Raw genomic sequence first — 14,769 nt, forward strand, 5'->3', positions numbered from 1 at the left:
TTTTTAGTATGTAATGCCCTATGTTTGTTGAAAATTGAACAGCAAATGAAAAAAAAAAAAAAACTTTGCTAAAGCCTATAATTCTAGCTTGTTGCTACCGCCATTATTTGCACTGACACACCCCTTCCAACGCCACAACTCTGCAACTTGTGTATAATCCAGAATTATGAAACCCTCACTTGTAAAATCAACTTTACTTGATTATTCAAGTGTTCGGAACTCATAATTATCACCTACTATATTTCCGAATCCACTTGAAGGCGCATCAACCTCAACGCGGGTTTCTCTCACTATAGCGGGAAATGGAAAACCCAGAGTGGAGTTGGAGTAATAACAACGTTTTGAGTGTAAAAGTGAATCTCTGCAACTCCAGTCCACTCATATAGCCGTTCCAGTCCAGAGTCTAGATTTTTCACACTGTTGCTAGTAAGGCAAAAACGCTTTATCTTAATTTCGGAGCATTTCACTCATGGAGAAAAAATATATACAAACTAATTTGTCAAAAATGTAAGGTTATTGTTATTTATTTAACTGTTTTATACATATATAAAAAAACTAATTCGATTTACAGCTGTGCTTAACTGCTTTGGCGATATTGCTTAAATAACGCAATCCCAAGCCCTGGTGTCATTGAACTATTTCAAGAATCAAGCCCTGAACAAACTGTTCCTTTAAACTTCTCGGAGTGTGTGTGTGCTGAATGGAGTGTCGTTTTTCAGCGCTTAACTCCTCCTCTGCATTCTGCTCGTCCAGCACACACTCTCTCTCGCTGCTGCTTGCGCATTCCCCATCTCAACGTACAGGGAAACGGAGCCTCTTCGCGTCCGAACACAGTGTTTTCAGTGTTCGTGCTTTACTTCATCAAACATGACGGTTGAAATTCGCAGTGTGGAAGAAGCGAGCAGCTGATCTGCGGAGGAAATCTGTGTTTTATGTGACTAAAACACGTCTTTGGGATAGAGACTACGAAGGCGCCGCGACCGTTGTTGCAACTTTTGTTGCAATCAGCACACGCGTTTACAGTGGGTTGCGCGTTTTAAAGAAAAAGTCGCTCAACTTTTGCGATCGGTTGCTTTGGTCATTGTGGATTGTAACGTTAGAATCCGGCGACAACACGCCTGTTTCGACTTCTTTTATTTGTGCTTGGTAAGTTTGTCAGCAGAGGACACAGCAGCGCTTCACGTCTGGAGTTGAGTTTGCAGAGTTTGTTGCAGGGATACCGATGAAACTGAGCTTCGTAAAGTAATCATGGACAAATTGGATTTAAATTCATGCGTCAAGGATTATGTCTGAAACGTCTACTGTGTTTTTCCTGCATTGAGTGGACTTCGCTGTTTCGTGCACTTCAGTCTCAACAAACTCTAGTTTTTGTTACCGTTGCAAGACGCTTGTAAACATGCCACAGCTTAACGGAGGTGGAGGGGATGAGTTGGGGGCGAACGATGAAATGATCTCATTCAAAGATGAGGGCGAACAAGAAGACAAAATCTCCGAAAACGTGTCTGCCGAACGAGATTTGGACGATGTGAAGTCGTCTCTGGTGAACGAGTCGGAAAATAACAGCAGTTCATCCGATTCTGAGGTAAGTCAGACACAACCGCGTGTTGACAGACGCATGGATGTGGTTGTTGCCGTCGGAAAAATAACTTTTCTGTTTTGTTTTTCTCCGTTCCTCGTTCTTTCCTTCAGCAAACTGAGAGGCGCCCTCAACCAAGACCTGATCTTGAAAGTTATGAGAAAGCCCGAGAGTATTTCACTGAAGGTACGAGCAAACTGCTGCTATGGCATGCCGATTTAACAATTATTCATTAAAACTAGTTTCTGTTTTTGTAACTAGTAGTATCTTTTTCAATTGTGCTCATAACTATTTATTGTATAACAATACTGTTTCAAACACTATAACTATTTCTAGTTACCATTTGTTAGTGAGCATACCAATTTCTACTAGCATTTTAATACTTTTTCTAATGTAATAACTTGTATTAATTTAAACCGTAAGGTCGCCATGTATTACATATTACAAGTAGAAAAGCAACTGAAATGATTAAGTGTTACAGTTAAAGATGCAGATGCTAATGTCATAAAAATAGGAGTTAGTATCCAATAAGCACTAGTAAATCTGGAATAGATGGTATTATTTGAATCGTTGGTAAACTTTACAATAAGTTGTCATTTGTTAACATTAGTTAAATGTATTAGCTAACATGAACAAACGATACGTTTACAGTATTTTTTTAATCTTTGTTATTGTTAGTTAATAAAAATAGTCATTCATTTTAGTTAATGTTAGTTCACAGTGCATTAATGTTAACAAACACAACTTGTGGTTTTAATAATGCACTTGTAAATGTTAAAATGAATATTAACTAAAATTAATAAATGCTGTAAGTTTTGTTTATTGACTAATGTAGTTAACTAATGTTAACTAATGAACCCTATTGTAAAGTGTGTCCAAATAGCTATAATAGTTCAACTAAACTCGTTAGCAGAAATTAGAATACATGCTAGTTGTTTAGAAGTGAATAGTTGAAATCTATTTTGAATTTTGCATAGAATTCAATAGAAAAAAAGTTACATTAAAATGAATACTTGTTACTAAAGACTACTACAAGTGTTTAACGAATAGTAGGGATATTTTAAACAAAAATGCAATATTGGATTTGTCACAAATATTTTAAAAACTACTAATAACAGCACAAGTAAAAATAGCCGTAATACGAATAACCGTTGAAACAGCTTGCCATACTTGTTTTTTAACTTTTGTGTCCACACATTGATCCCTAATCATTCGTCTCTCCACTGTCAAGCTTTGAGAAGACAGCAAGATGGAGGATTTTTTAAGAGCCCCCATTATCCAGGCTACCCGTTTCTAATGATCCCAGATCTTGCCAATCCTTACTTGTCCAACGGCGCCTTGTCTCCGAGCACGAGAGCGGTGAGTGCCATTGAACACGCTGTCTGTCTCGGTGAATCTCTGGAGTTCTTTAAGAGAAAGTGAACAACATCATGTGAGAGTTTTTAATGGCTCTCGTACAGAATATAACCGGTGTGTTTCCTTATAAAGAATACCTTTTGAGAACAACTAATCAACCTCTATTTTAAATATTTGTATGTTTGTGTCACCTTCAGTATCTACAGCTACGATCATTCTCAGTAGCCACCTAGTTGACATAACAAATTGGCCTCTTTTCATGCAGTTTTAGCGCTTAAGATTTAGTTTTTGTGATTTCAAAGTTTGCGTGTTGAAGTAGATTGCTGGTGTCATTTCTGCATTAGTTCGTGTTTAAGGCTATTAAACTGTTTAATTGGCTTTAATTGTGTACTTTAGCTGTTTGACAGATTTGTATTCATTTATTTGCACTCCGAGAGATCACGTCTAGTTATCACCACCATTTGCTGGATCAGATTTGGCAAAAAAGTGTTTTATGGTGTTTTGCGCCCACATTTCGGTGTCTAAATACGCTTGTCTGTGAAATGGTTAGCTAATTGATCTAATACCCAGCGAATCTAATTCGCTGCTGTCTGCCACTGGGCTATAATTAAGCATTTTCAGGCCGCTTGTTTAGCCTTCTTTAAAATAAGATTAGTCTGGCCCGAGCGAAGAGGTCTGTCACAGTGAAATTCTATCTGGGTGTCCGAGGGCTGCAGAGTTTGCCTGTTCGTTCCCCATAGATGTGTTGGAGTTTTGTGTCCGCGTCTGGGAAAGGTTGACTGCCCTTTTAGCCCCAGCATTGGGTCTTTTCAACCCAATTTGCAAAGAACTCAGCAGGCATTCATGTATGGCTTTGCCGCGGTGTTATGCGTCAGCGCTCTGCTGAAAAAAAAAAAAAAGAGAGAATGAACGCTTGGGTCTTTGAAAGCCTCAACCGGGAGTGTTTTTTTGGCTAAACCGTGAGCCATCTCCCCAAATCAACACGTTTTACAGCCATTGTTTATTCCAGAGCTCAAATACTCCTCCTTTTCTGAATCGCAATGTGATTTGATTGGACCCGGCCAAGCGTTTGAGCGAAAAGTTGCGCTTTCTCCTCTTCGCCTCCTCCCTCTAGACGCTCGCGCAAGTTTTACTTGGCCTCTCCGTTTCTTTTCACTCGTCCGTACTAGGAGCCCAATCCCTTCCATTCAGTTCCTCAGGCGTTAGTCTTACATTGTCATTCTGAGTGAATGCTGATGGCTTCATTGGGATCTCCATAGGCCCTCATTAGCCTAATGGCTGCTCCTTACAGACTAGTTGCATAGCAGTTGTGGTACCCAGATCCTCTTTTGTCCCTCGGCCCATAGAGTGTTGTTGTGGGAAGAGCCTATTGCTTAAATTATCCTGAAGGAGCATGGTTCATCCCACCCAACTTTCCTTGCGATTTGTATTTGGTCGCAATCACAAATCATGAATTTGAGAAACCAACGTCAGGCACATCTCACAAGCACAGAAGACTTCTGATAATGCGAACATAATGCGCATCACTGAGGCTTACTCGCAGATATTCAGAAAATGTCATTCAGGATAAGGATTATAACTTATTTTAATTCGTTTAGCTGATTGGGGACCGTCAAACCGTTTGGCTTCCCAGAGAAAATGACCCCATAACCGAATGCATCCAGATGTGAGGCAGAAATCCTCGCTAGACGTCTTTCCCCTCATCCTGTTTGCATCTAACTCTTATTATTCCTCACAGTATTCAAATCGCAAGAGTTCGTAACCTCCTGAACCCCAAGCGGATTGGCAGACTGAGAGCAGATCAGATCTCGTCCGGTGCGGACCGAGTGAAACCGGAGGTCATTGAGGCAGATGAGCTTAGCCTGTCAGTCGGCACCTCTAGAGCGAGCCGAGCGTCAGACAATGAGCGGTTGGCATACTTCAGATATTTACACACTAATCTTAAGCTCTCGCTCAGACAGCCTCAGTCACAGCTGTCAAAATCACATAAGGAAGTTTCCAAACAAAGCTGGGGAACTTGAAGGAGCCCGTCAGAATCTGAATGATCTTCTGTGTTACGCTCGAGAAAATGCACAAATGTAGAGTATGTTTGCCTGCGTTGTATCATCTTTTATTCGGAATTTAACTAATTGGACAATGTCATACTAAAAGGTATTCAATAGCTTAAGCTTTATTTTCAGAGAATTTGAGCAACTGGTTCAAATTTAAAAAATTTCAGAGAATGTTCTCTCTCTCTTTTTTTTTAGTATGTCTACCGTGGGGTGAAAAATGAAAACTGAGTCTGTTTCAAAAGAAACATTTTCTTTTTCAAAAGCAGATTATTTTAGAGGAAAAAATATGCTTTTTGTATAGTGCACTGCATATTTTGTATCAGTGCAAACGCAATAAAATCAGTCTCAGGTTCACGGCGTAGGTTTGTTTTATATTTATATTCCTAACCAAACCGTCTGTTTGGTTACCACCGTAAAGCGCACAAATCATATTACAGGAATCTGAGAATACACAGCGCTCGCCTCGAATGCCAAAGTGAAGCCTAAAGCAGTCGCAAATGGAGTAAACTTCTAATCATGTCGCTTCTAAACTAATATGTACGTTCCTCGTGCTCTTGCTCTGATATCCCTGAGGTGGAATTGAAAAGCTCCTCTGAATTCATAGATTTCATGTAATATTTATAGTTGTAGGACGGAAAGATTTGCCAAAGGGAATGTGGAGTTTTGAATACCTGTGGCTTTAGTTATGAAATGCGAACAAAGACCATTGCTTAATCCTTGAAATTTCTGAACATTCTTTAGTGACAGGAACACACATGTGGGCCTGCACACACGTGACTTTGTGATTAATGAGGTTATTGTTGTTATTTTTAACTAAACATTAAATATTTTTAATTTTAGCAATGCTTTTAGATACCTTTTATATTCAGAATATGGTTCCTCCAGTGGTTTTTTTTGAAGACAAGAGCACTAGTTGATTTTAAAATGTGTAATTTTGCATGCCGCTCTTTTGGTCCATTTAAATATCAGTTTGAAAGCGGTTGCATCTGTAGGTGGGTTGTGTGTAGGGCTGGGCGATTAATCGAAAAGTAATCGAAATCGACATTCAGAACCTATAATCGATCAAATTTTTCCAGGTCAATTATTTCAATTACTTTCCCTTTAAAAACACTACCGCGTGTGGAGTCAGGTGACCCCGCTCCTTTATGTTATTCCTCCGACATGTCGATAGAGAGCTTAAGCAGTATTTATACAGTAAAAAGTATTTACAGGATATACAAGAGTAATTTTATTTAGAAGAGATACTGCTTATTTTCTACTTTTAATATTTATTATTATTTTATAAATAATTTATTTTGTTTCCAAAAGTGCAAGTTATTTATTTTCACTAATTTAAGAAAAATGTAACTTTTCGTTTTAAGCAATGTGTGCTTTAATTTCAGTTGTTCAACACTGATGTTCAATAAATAATCATAGATAGTAGATAGTGTGTGCACCCTTCATTCAGAAATCTCTCACTTGTAATATGTGAGCATATTTACTGTACAAAACTTGTCAGTGAACTACGAGGGCAAAAAAATAAATATTATTGAAATATAATATAATTTTATTAATGAATAAAATAATCGTTCATTAATCGTAATCGGGTTAAAATGTTCAATTAATCGAGATTTTGATTTTAGGCCAAATCGCCCAGCCCTAGTTGTGTGTGTGTGTGTCTACACTTTAATTCAGATAACTAACCTTGAATGCAATTGTGAATGCTTCAGGCATAAAAAAAAGGAAAAAAAAATCCACCCCCATTAGAAACATAACTTTTCTTTAAGTGTTTCGTGGCCTGATGGTCAGATCCGCAAGATTAGCCAAAGCCATTGAGCAGTTCAGACCTCACGCTTCTTGTTTGACATTTTAGATTTCTATTCATCTAGAGGTGAGGGCAACGGTCCAGATAACTTTGTAAGAGACACTCTTGGGTGAAAACAGAAAAGTGGACAGAAATAAGTGGAAGATGGAAAGAAACCGAGGTATGAAGTGACAGAAAGGGAAAGATGTGGGGAAATGCAGGCGTGCAGATTTCCCATAATTGATTTAGGGCCTGCTCCGAGCTGACATTCCTCAATAATCCAGTGGGACTGTTTTTAAGGATCGAGTGTGGCGTCCAACCAGCTCTACTCTTCCCAGTGCTTGTCACTGAGATGAATGCTCAAGCCTGGCCTGAAGAAACGTCTGCTAGGGGCTCGTGTTGGAAATGCAGAGAACTTGATATGTTCGGTATTCAGAGTCTATTCACAATGCTTTTGTTGGCGAGGTAAAATTTAGCCACATTGTGAAAATTAAGTATGCTATTCTGTGGCTTATTAAAAAAAGGGTGGCATTAGAAAAGTGTCAGAATCCTTCCTTATAGGTGATGGATTTTGAACACAATGGTGCTCAATTGGTCAAAATGAGTTCAAATAACATTTATTCACATTGTGAATATTATGATTATTTTAATATGCTTATATGTGGCCATGATGCTTTTTAAAAAAAAGTGTGGCATTAGAAAAGTGTCAAAATACTTTCTTATTTTGCAAATTGCAAGTATGAGATGGATTTTGAACACAATGATGCTCAGTACACTTACAATAATATTTATCCACATTGTGAATGTTATGATTATTTTAATACACTTTCATTTGGCCATGATGCTTTTTTAAAAAGTGTTGCATTAGAAAAGTGTCAAAATACTTTATTTTGCAAATTGCAAGTATGAGATGGATTTTCAACACAATGGTGCTTATTTGAACAAAACGAGTTCAAATAATATTTATCCACATTGTTAATATTATCATTATTTCATTACACTTTGACGTGGCCATGATGCTTTTTAAAAAGCGTGGCATTAGAAAAGTGTCAAAATACTTTCTTATTTTGCAAATTGCAAGTATGAGATGGATTTTGAACACAATGGTGCTTATTTGAACAAAACAAGTTCAAATAGCATTTATTCACATTGTGAATATTATGATTATTTTAATATGCTTTTACGTGGCCAGGACGCTTAATAAGTGTGGCATTAGAAAGTGTCAAAATCCTTCCTTATTTTGCAAATTGCAAGTATAAGATGGATTTTGAACACAATGGTGCTTAGTTGGACATAATTAGTTCAAATAACATTTATCCACATTGTGAATATTATGATTATTTTAATACACTTTCATGTGGCCATGACGCTTTTTGAAAAAGTGTGGCATTAGAAAAGCGTCAAAATCCTTCCTTATTTTGCAAATTGCAAGTATGAGATGGTTGTTGAACACAGTGGTGCTTATTTGAACAAATTGAGTTCAAAAAGCATGTATCCACATTGTGAATATTATGATTATTTTAATATGCTTTTACGTGGCCAGGACGCTTAATAAGTGTGGCATTAGAAAAGTGTCAAAATCCTTCCTTATCTTGCAAATTGCAACTATAAGATGAATTTTGAACACAATGATGCTCAGTACACTTATAATACGCAATAATATTTATCCACATTGTGAATATTATGATTATTTTAATACACTTTCATGTGACCATGACACTTTTTTAAAAAGTGTGGCATTAGAAACTGTCAAAATACTTCCTTATTTTGTAAATTGCAAGTTTGTGATGGATTTTCAACACAATGGCGCTTAGTTAGGTGAAATTAGTTCAAATTTTTTTTGTCCCACATTGTGAATATTATGATTATTTTAATACACTTTCATGTGGCCATGATGCTTTTTAAAAAAGTGTGGCATTAGAAAAGTGTCAAAATACTTTCTTATTTTGCAAATTTCAAGTATGAGATGGATTTTGAACACAATGGCGCTCAGTTGGGTAAAAATAGTTCAAAAAACATTTATCCACATTGTAAATATTTTGATTATTTTAATACACTTTCATGTGGCCATGATGCTTTAAAAAAAGTGTGGCATTAGAAAAGTGTCAAAATCCTTAATTATTTTGCAAATTGCAACTATAAGACAGATTTTTGAACACCAGGGTGCTCATGTAAGCAACATGAGTTCACATAACATTTATCCACATTGTGAATATTATGATTATTTTAATACACTTTCATGTGGCCGTGATGCTTCCTAAAAATGTGTAGCATTGGAAAAGTGTCAGAATCCTTCCTTATTTTGCAAATTGCAACTACAAGACAGATATTTGAACATAATGTTGCTCCTTTGAATATTATGATTATTTTAATACACTTTTATGTGGCCATGGTGCTTCTTAAAAAAGTGTGGCATTAGAAAAGTGTAAAAATCTTTACTTTTTTTAGGGTTGCAAAGGGGTGGAAAATTTCCAAAAATCCCAAGAAGATTAAAAAAAATCCTGGAAAGTTTTCAAAATGTCTGGAATGTTACCGAAATTTACTGGAAATTTTCCCCATTTTTGCAACCCTACTTATTTTGCAAATTGCAACTAGAAGACCAATATTTGAACATGATGTTGCTCCTTTGAATTTTATGATTATTTTAATAAACTTTCAATAAACGTGGCCATGATGCTTCCTAAAAAAGTGTGGCATTAGAAAAGTGTCAAAATACTTCTTTTTATTTTGCAAATTTCAACTATAAGACCGATATTTGAACATAATGTTGCTCCTTGTATATTATGATTATTTTAATACACTTGTGTCAAAAGTGTCAAAATCCCTCCTTATTTTGCAAATTGCATGTACGAGACTTTGAGATTTTGAACATAGTGGTGCTCATTTGAGCAAAATTAGTTCAAATAACATTTATCCACATTTCGACTATTATGATTATTTTGTAACACTTTTATAAGGCCAAGACGCTTCCTAAAAAACCGTGGCATTAAAAAAAAAGTGAATCCTTCTAAATATGCAATTCTGAACACATTAGAAAGAACATATTGAACTTTGGTGCTCATTTGGGCAAAGTGAGTTAAAATCCCACTCACAACACATCAAAAACCAAAACCCAGTTGTGTCAGTGTACACAGTCAAAGATAATCATAGATAAACAGTCATTGTCCTGTATTACAACCTGTTCCCTGTACAAACCACAGCAACGCCGCTCTTCGTTTCAATGACAGGTTTTGACACGTAGCGTAATGTGTTGTAAACACACTGAATGGATTCCGTCCTAAATGTTTTTCATAGGCCTGTGGCGTTTCCTAACGTTGTATTTTAATGCACATTTACATGCTGAAATGATTTTCTGGTCAAGTCTTCAGCCTCCTGGAAAAGCCAATTGGTGGTAATCGGTTTTTAGACTCCCTTTTCATTCGATTTCAGTCTCCAGTGTAAAAGCTTTCAGCACAATCCTGTGTTGTTTTAACGCAGTCGGGTTTTGGGCCCTCGCGTCTGCCGAACAAGGAACCGAGCGACTCGCCAAACCTTGTAACTGCGGCTTTTGTGTTGCGGCGCCCACATCGGCAAACAAACACACCTCAGTGGAAACACATTTTAAACTGTTTAGTCTTGTCGTTCGGAGAAGAATAGCACAGGGCACACTCGCACACACTTTTGTAATGCCTGAGCATGTCATCGCAGCCCAGGCCACATGTCTTTTACGGCGTTCCAGGCCTCTGCTGGGCATTTTTCCACATTCAGGTGTGCACGCTCTGCCAGCAGCTCTTAGCGCTTAAAATCTTTGAGACACAGTCGAGTCAATAGTGCTTGTGTGTTTTCTTTTAAATGTACCTGTAAAGAGAAAAAACGCCGTTTATGCAACCTCATGTTGTTCGTATTCTTTTCCATCAAACACAAAATAGATCATTAACATTATAATATTAATTCTGATCTTCTCCACACAATGTAAGTAAATTGGGATGGGTGCTGTCAAGCTCCAAAAACACACTAAAACTACTTTATTATAGTTTAAAGGAGTTTTATGGTAAATGTCGCCATTTCCTTTCACTGTATGGAAAAGAGCAGTGTGAACATTCTTCTAAACGTCGTCTTTTTTTATTCCATAGAAGAAATTTGTCATTTAGGACTAATTTGAGGGTGGGTAAATGATGGCACCATCATTATTCCTTGTTGAATTGTCTCTTTACATCTCCTGCTGTTAAATTAATGAGTGTATCTTAAACTTCAAAAGACTTAACATTATGCTTACACCTCAAACGCGTGTGTTTGCTCACCAGCGATCTGTTGATGGCAACCTGAAAGGTAGTTGCCAAATGTTCTCTTTGTTGATGCTGGTAATCACAACTGTGTAAACAGGCTTGACTGATTTCTACATGTTTTTTGTTTCAACCTTCAAAACAGTTTCCTTTAGTCAATGTGTGACTTGACTAAGGGAACAATGTCTTGGATTGATGTTAATTTGTGCCCCAATTCATTGCATACTGGGCATTTAATATAATCTCATAATTTTGTTCATGCTTTTGTTCATTCCATTAGCTGTTTCAAGCCAGAATAATCTTTCATTTGATTGTTTGTTTGATGTTTAATATGTCATGATTTTTTAAGGACCTACACTCTTAAAAATAAAGGTGCTTCACGATGCCATTGAAGAATCTTGTTTGTCTCAATGGTTTCATGAAGAACCTTTAACATCTGAAGAACCTTTCTGTTTCACAAAAGGTTCTTTGTGCCAAAGAAGGTTCTTCAGATTATTAAAAAGGTAAGAAAGAGATGGTTCTTTAAAGAACCTTTGACTGAATGGTTCTTTGTGGAACCAAAAATGGTTCCTCTATGGCATCGCTGTGAAGAACCCTTTAAAGCACCTATATTTTAAAGAGTGTAGTTCGCATAAAATTTTCACTTTTTTTGAACCCTTTAAGATGACAGTCATGTTTTGCAACATGGTAGCTGGTTTTTAGCTTGACGTTATCTGTTTAACCACACACTAAATGAAAGTTTGACCACCTTATGCTAGTATTAATTACTGGGAAGTGGTTTATTATTGGTCTAAGATGGTCTAGAAGTTTGGACCAGAGAACGGCCTAATGAAGCTGGTTATTCCAACAAAAGGAAAGACACATTTCGTTCATCTTCGGAATACAAATTAAGATATTTTGATGAAATCCGAGAGCTTTCTGACCACTTTCAAGGCCCAGAAAGGTAGTAAAGACATCGTTAAAATAGTCCATGTGCCATCAGTGGTTTAATGTATTATGAAGCCATAAGAATACTTTTGTGTGCAAAGAAAACAAAAACAACGACTTTATTCAACAATTTCTTTTCGTTGCGTGTCAGTCTTCGATGTGCGTTCACAAGAGTAAGCCTTGAACGTGTCAGTTGCGTTGCTGTCTATGCAGGGTCAAAAAGGACTCGGATTTCATCAAAAATATCTTAATTTGTGTTGTAAATATAAACGAAGGTCTGAAATTAAGATTGTCGTCATTTACTCTCTCTCATGTCCTTCCAACCCCATAAGACTTAAGCTCATCTTTGAAACACAGATAAAGATTTTTTAAAATTCTCTCATCGTTTTTCTTCGCCCATTGAAAGTACACGTAATCAAAACCTTCACACATCAAAAAGTACAAAAAGATCCGTATGAATTGAGCACGCCTTCTGAATCAGATTAAATTGACTGTTATTCACACACAAACACTGATGAGTTTACATTGAGCACATCAAATATGGCCTTGGAAGGACATGAGGCGGGTAAACGATGACTTTTAAGTGAACTACTCCTTGATTTCTCAAATACAATTAACAGATTGTATTTGTGGCCTTCACCGATATTTACCTTAGCAATGGAGCATTGACTTTTTGAAAAGACGTGGCACAATACAGAGGAGCAAACTTCTGTACTTTTCTCTGTGATGTTGAAGGTTCTTGTCAAAGATAAACTCTCCATAAACCCATCAGCCATTCAACTCATGTCCTAGAAAAACGACGAGTACGAGCGTGTTCGCGCGCTCTATACTCTTTGAATCGTGTGAAACACTGCCAGCCTTGGCCTTCCCTCCTCCTTCCTTTCTCTTAGGAGAGTGGGAGTTGGCGTCGACCCCTTCTGCCACCCATAGCTTGCCCATCATCCCTCCCTCTGTTCCGTCCCTGCCATTACATATTCTGTTTATAGCCTTCGCTGGCTTTTCAAGAGCTGGGCCCTTCAGGAGAGATTCAACCCCCCGTGAGGACTGGCAAACCGAGCAGCCCTCCTCACGCGCGCACACACTCGCTACGTTCAGTGACATCAATGAGAAGGCCTTTGAAGCTGCTTGGGATGAGCATGTGTATAAATGTATTTTTTCATCAATTTATTAATCTGAAGCGGCCGCTTTGGAGTCGGCCAGGTTCAGACAGAAGCGGCACTTCGAGACGCCCACTTTAATTCCGCGCTGGGATGTTTTTGACAAGACACGAGTTGTTTATCAAATCTTTAAAGTCTATATCGGGCTCTCTGTAGACTGTGGTGCTTATTTCCAGTAAAACACATATATACCAGGGACTGGTGTAGCGTTACAGATTTAAAATTTAGTCATTTCAATAGGAATCTACATGATGAAAGATTTTGCTTCATATTTTGTATAAGGTAATCAGATGTAAAAAAACAAAAAAAAACAAAAACAAAAAAAACTAGTACCGTCAAACAATTAATCGCGATTAATTGCATCCAAAATAAAACTTTTTGTTTACATAATGTGTGTGTACTATGTATATTTTTATGTATAAATATACACACATTCATGTATATATTTAAGAAAAACGTTATTTATATATTCAAATATTTATATTATAATATCAATTAGAGCTGAAAAACAATTAGTCGCGATTAATTGATATAAAATAAAGGTTTGTTTGCATACTATGTGTGTGCTGTGTATATTATGTGTGTGTGTGTGTGTGTGTGTATATATATATATATATATATATATATATATATGCACACACATTTTAGATTTATATGTAAAATATGTATATATAATATAAATTATATCCAAGTGTTTACATACAAATATTTTTTTTAAATATATACATATGTGTGTGTGTATACGTGTGTGTGTGTGTGTGTGTGTATATATATATATATATATATATATACAGTTGCAATCAAAATTATTCAACCCCCCCAGAGACTGCAGTACTTTACAAATGTTTTTTGCTCTTTCTGAAGATCTAGGACTAAATTGCATCTACAACAGTTTTCTGGCATATTAAAAAGTGATAATGTCAATATATAATGTAATGTTTTTGAGTTATAGGATTTTTTAATAACACAGCTATGTCAGAATTATTCAACCCCTATTCAACATTGCTGTTTTATTTTTATGGTCAGGAACAAAATTGTCTTAAGTTGTCTTAAGCCTTTACAAACTTATTCAAAATGGAATTAGCTTGGGGTGTTACACATAGTTTACTCTTAGCCCATGCATGTGCTGATAGGGAGTAGCAAATATGGTGAAGTCAACAAAGCTCACACAAAATTAATAGAGAAGAAATAGTTTGCTATATTAGAAAGTCTAAAACTACATGAAGATGTCTAAGACATTAAAAGTCCCTAGAGACACAGCTGGCAGCCGTATTTCTTAGATTAATGTGTGTTGAACCAGAAAACCTTTGAGGCTGTTGAACAAAAAAGCACAATATCATAAAATGTTTGATCAGATCAACTGAGAAAAACTTGCAATGTACAGCCCAAAGACTTGCAAGATGACCCGACGAAAGGAGGAAAAACATTTCAATGCTGTGTACAAGAGGAACACTAGACAAGTGTAGTCTTCATGTTGAGGAATCTTGCTGAATGCCACTCTTGACCAAGAAGAACAAAAAGGCTTCCTTGAACATGCCAAAATTCATTTGGATAGACCTGTGGAGTTCTGGAAGATTGTTTTATGGAGTGATGTGACCAAACTGGAACTTTTTGGGGCGTATGGATCAGCAGTATGTCTGGTGCAAAAAAGACAAAG

At 36.8% G+C, this 14,769-nt stretch overlaps 1 protein-coding gene across 1 annotated transcript in view; it reads left to right on the forward strand.

Moving 5' to 3' along the window:
• Positions 1-768: 768 nt before the first annotated feature.
• The window catches only part of tcf7l1b (transcription factor 7 like 1b), a 37,513-nt gene continuing 23,512 nt past the window's right edge, over positions 769-14,769 (forward strand). The window contains exons 1-3 of the mRNA XM_073819135.1: positions 769-1,582; positions 1,690-1,762; positions 2,808-2,935. Coding sequence (XP_073675236.1) covers positions 1,397-1,582; positions 1,690-1,762; positions 2,808-2,935 — 387 coding nt within the window. The 5' untranslated portion in view covers positions 769-1,396. The remainder of the gene's footprint in view (positions 1,583-1,689; positions 1,763-2,807; positions 2,936-14,769) is intronic.

The sequence above is a fragment of the Garra rufa genome, chromosome 15 (genome assembly GCF_049309525.1).
Source record: "Garra rufa chromosome 15, GarRuf1.0, whole genome shotgun sequence".
NCBI classification, from domain to species: domain Eukaryota; kingdom Metazoa; phylum Chordata; class Actinopteri; order Cypriniformes; family Cyprinidae; genus Garra; species Garra rufa.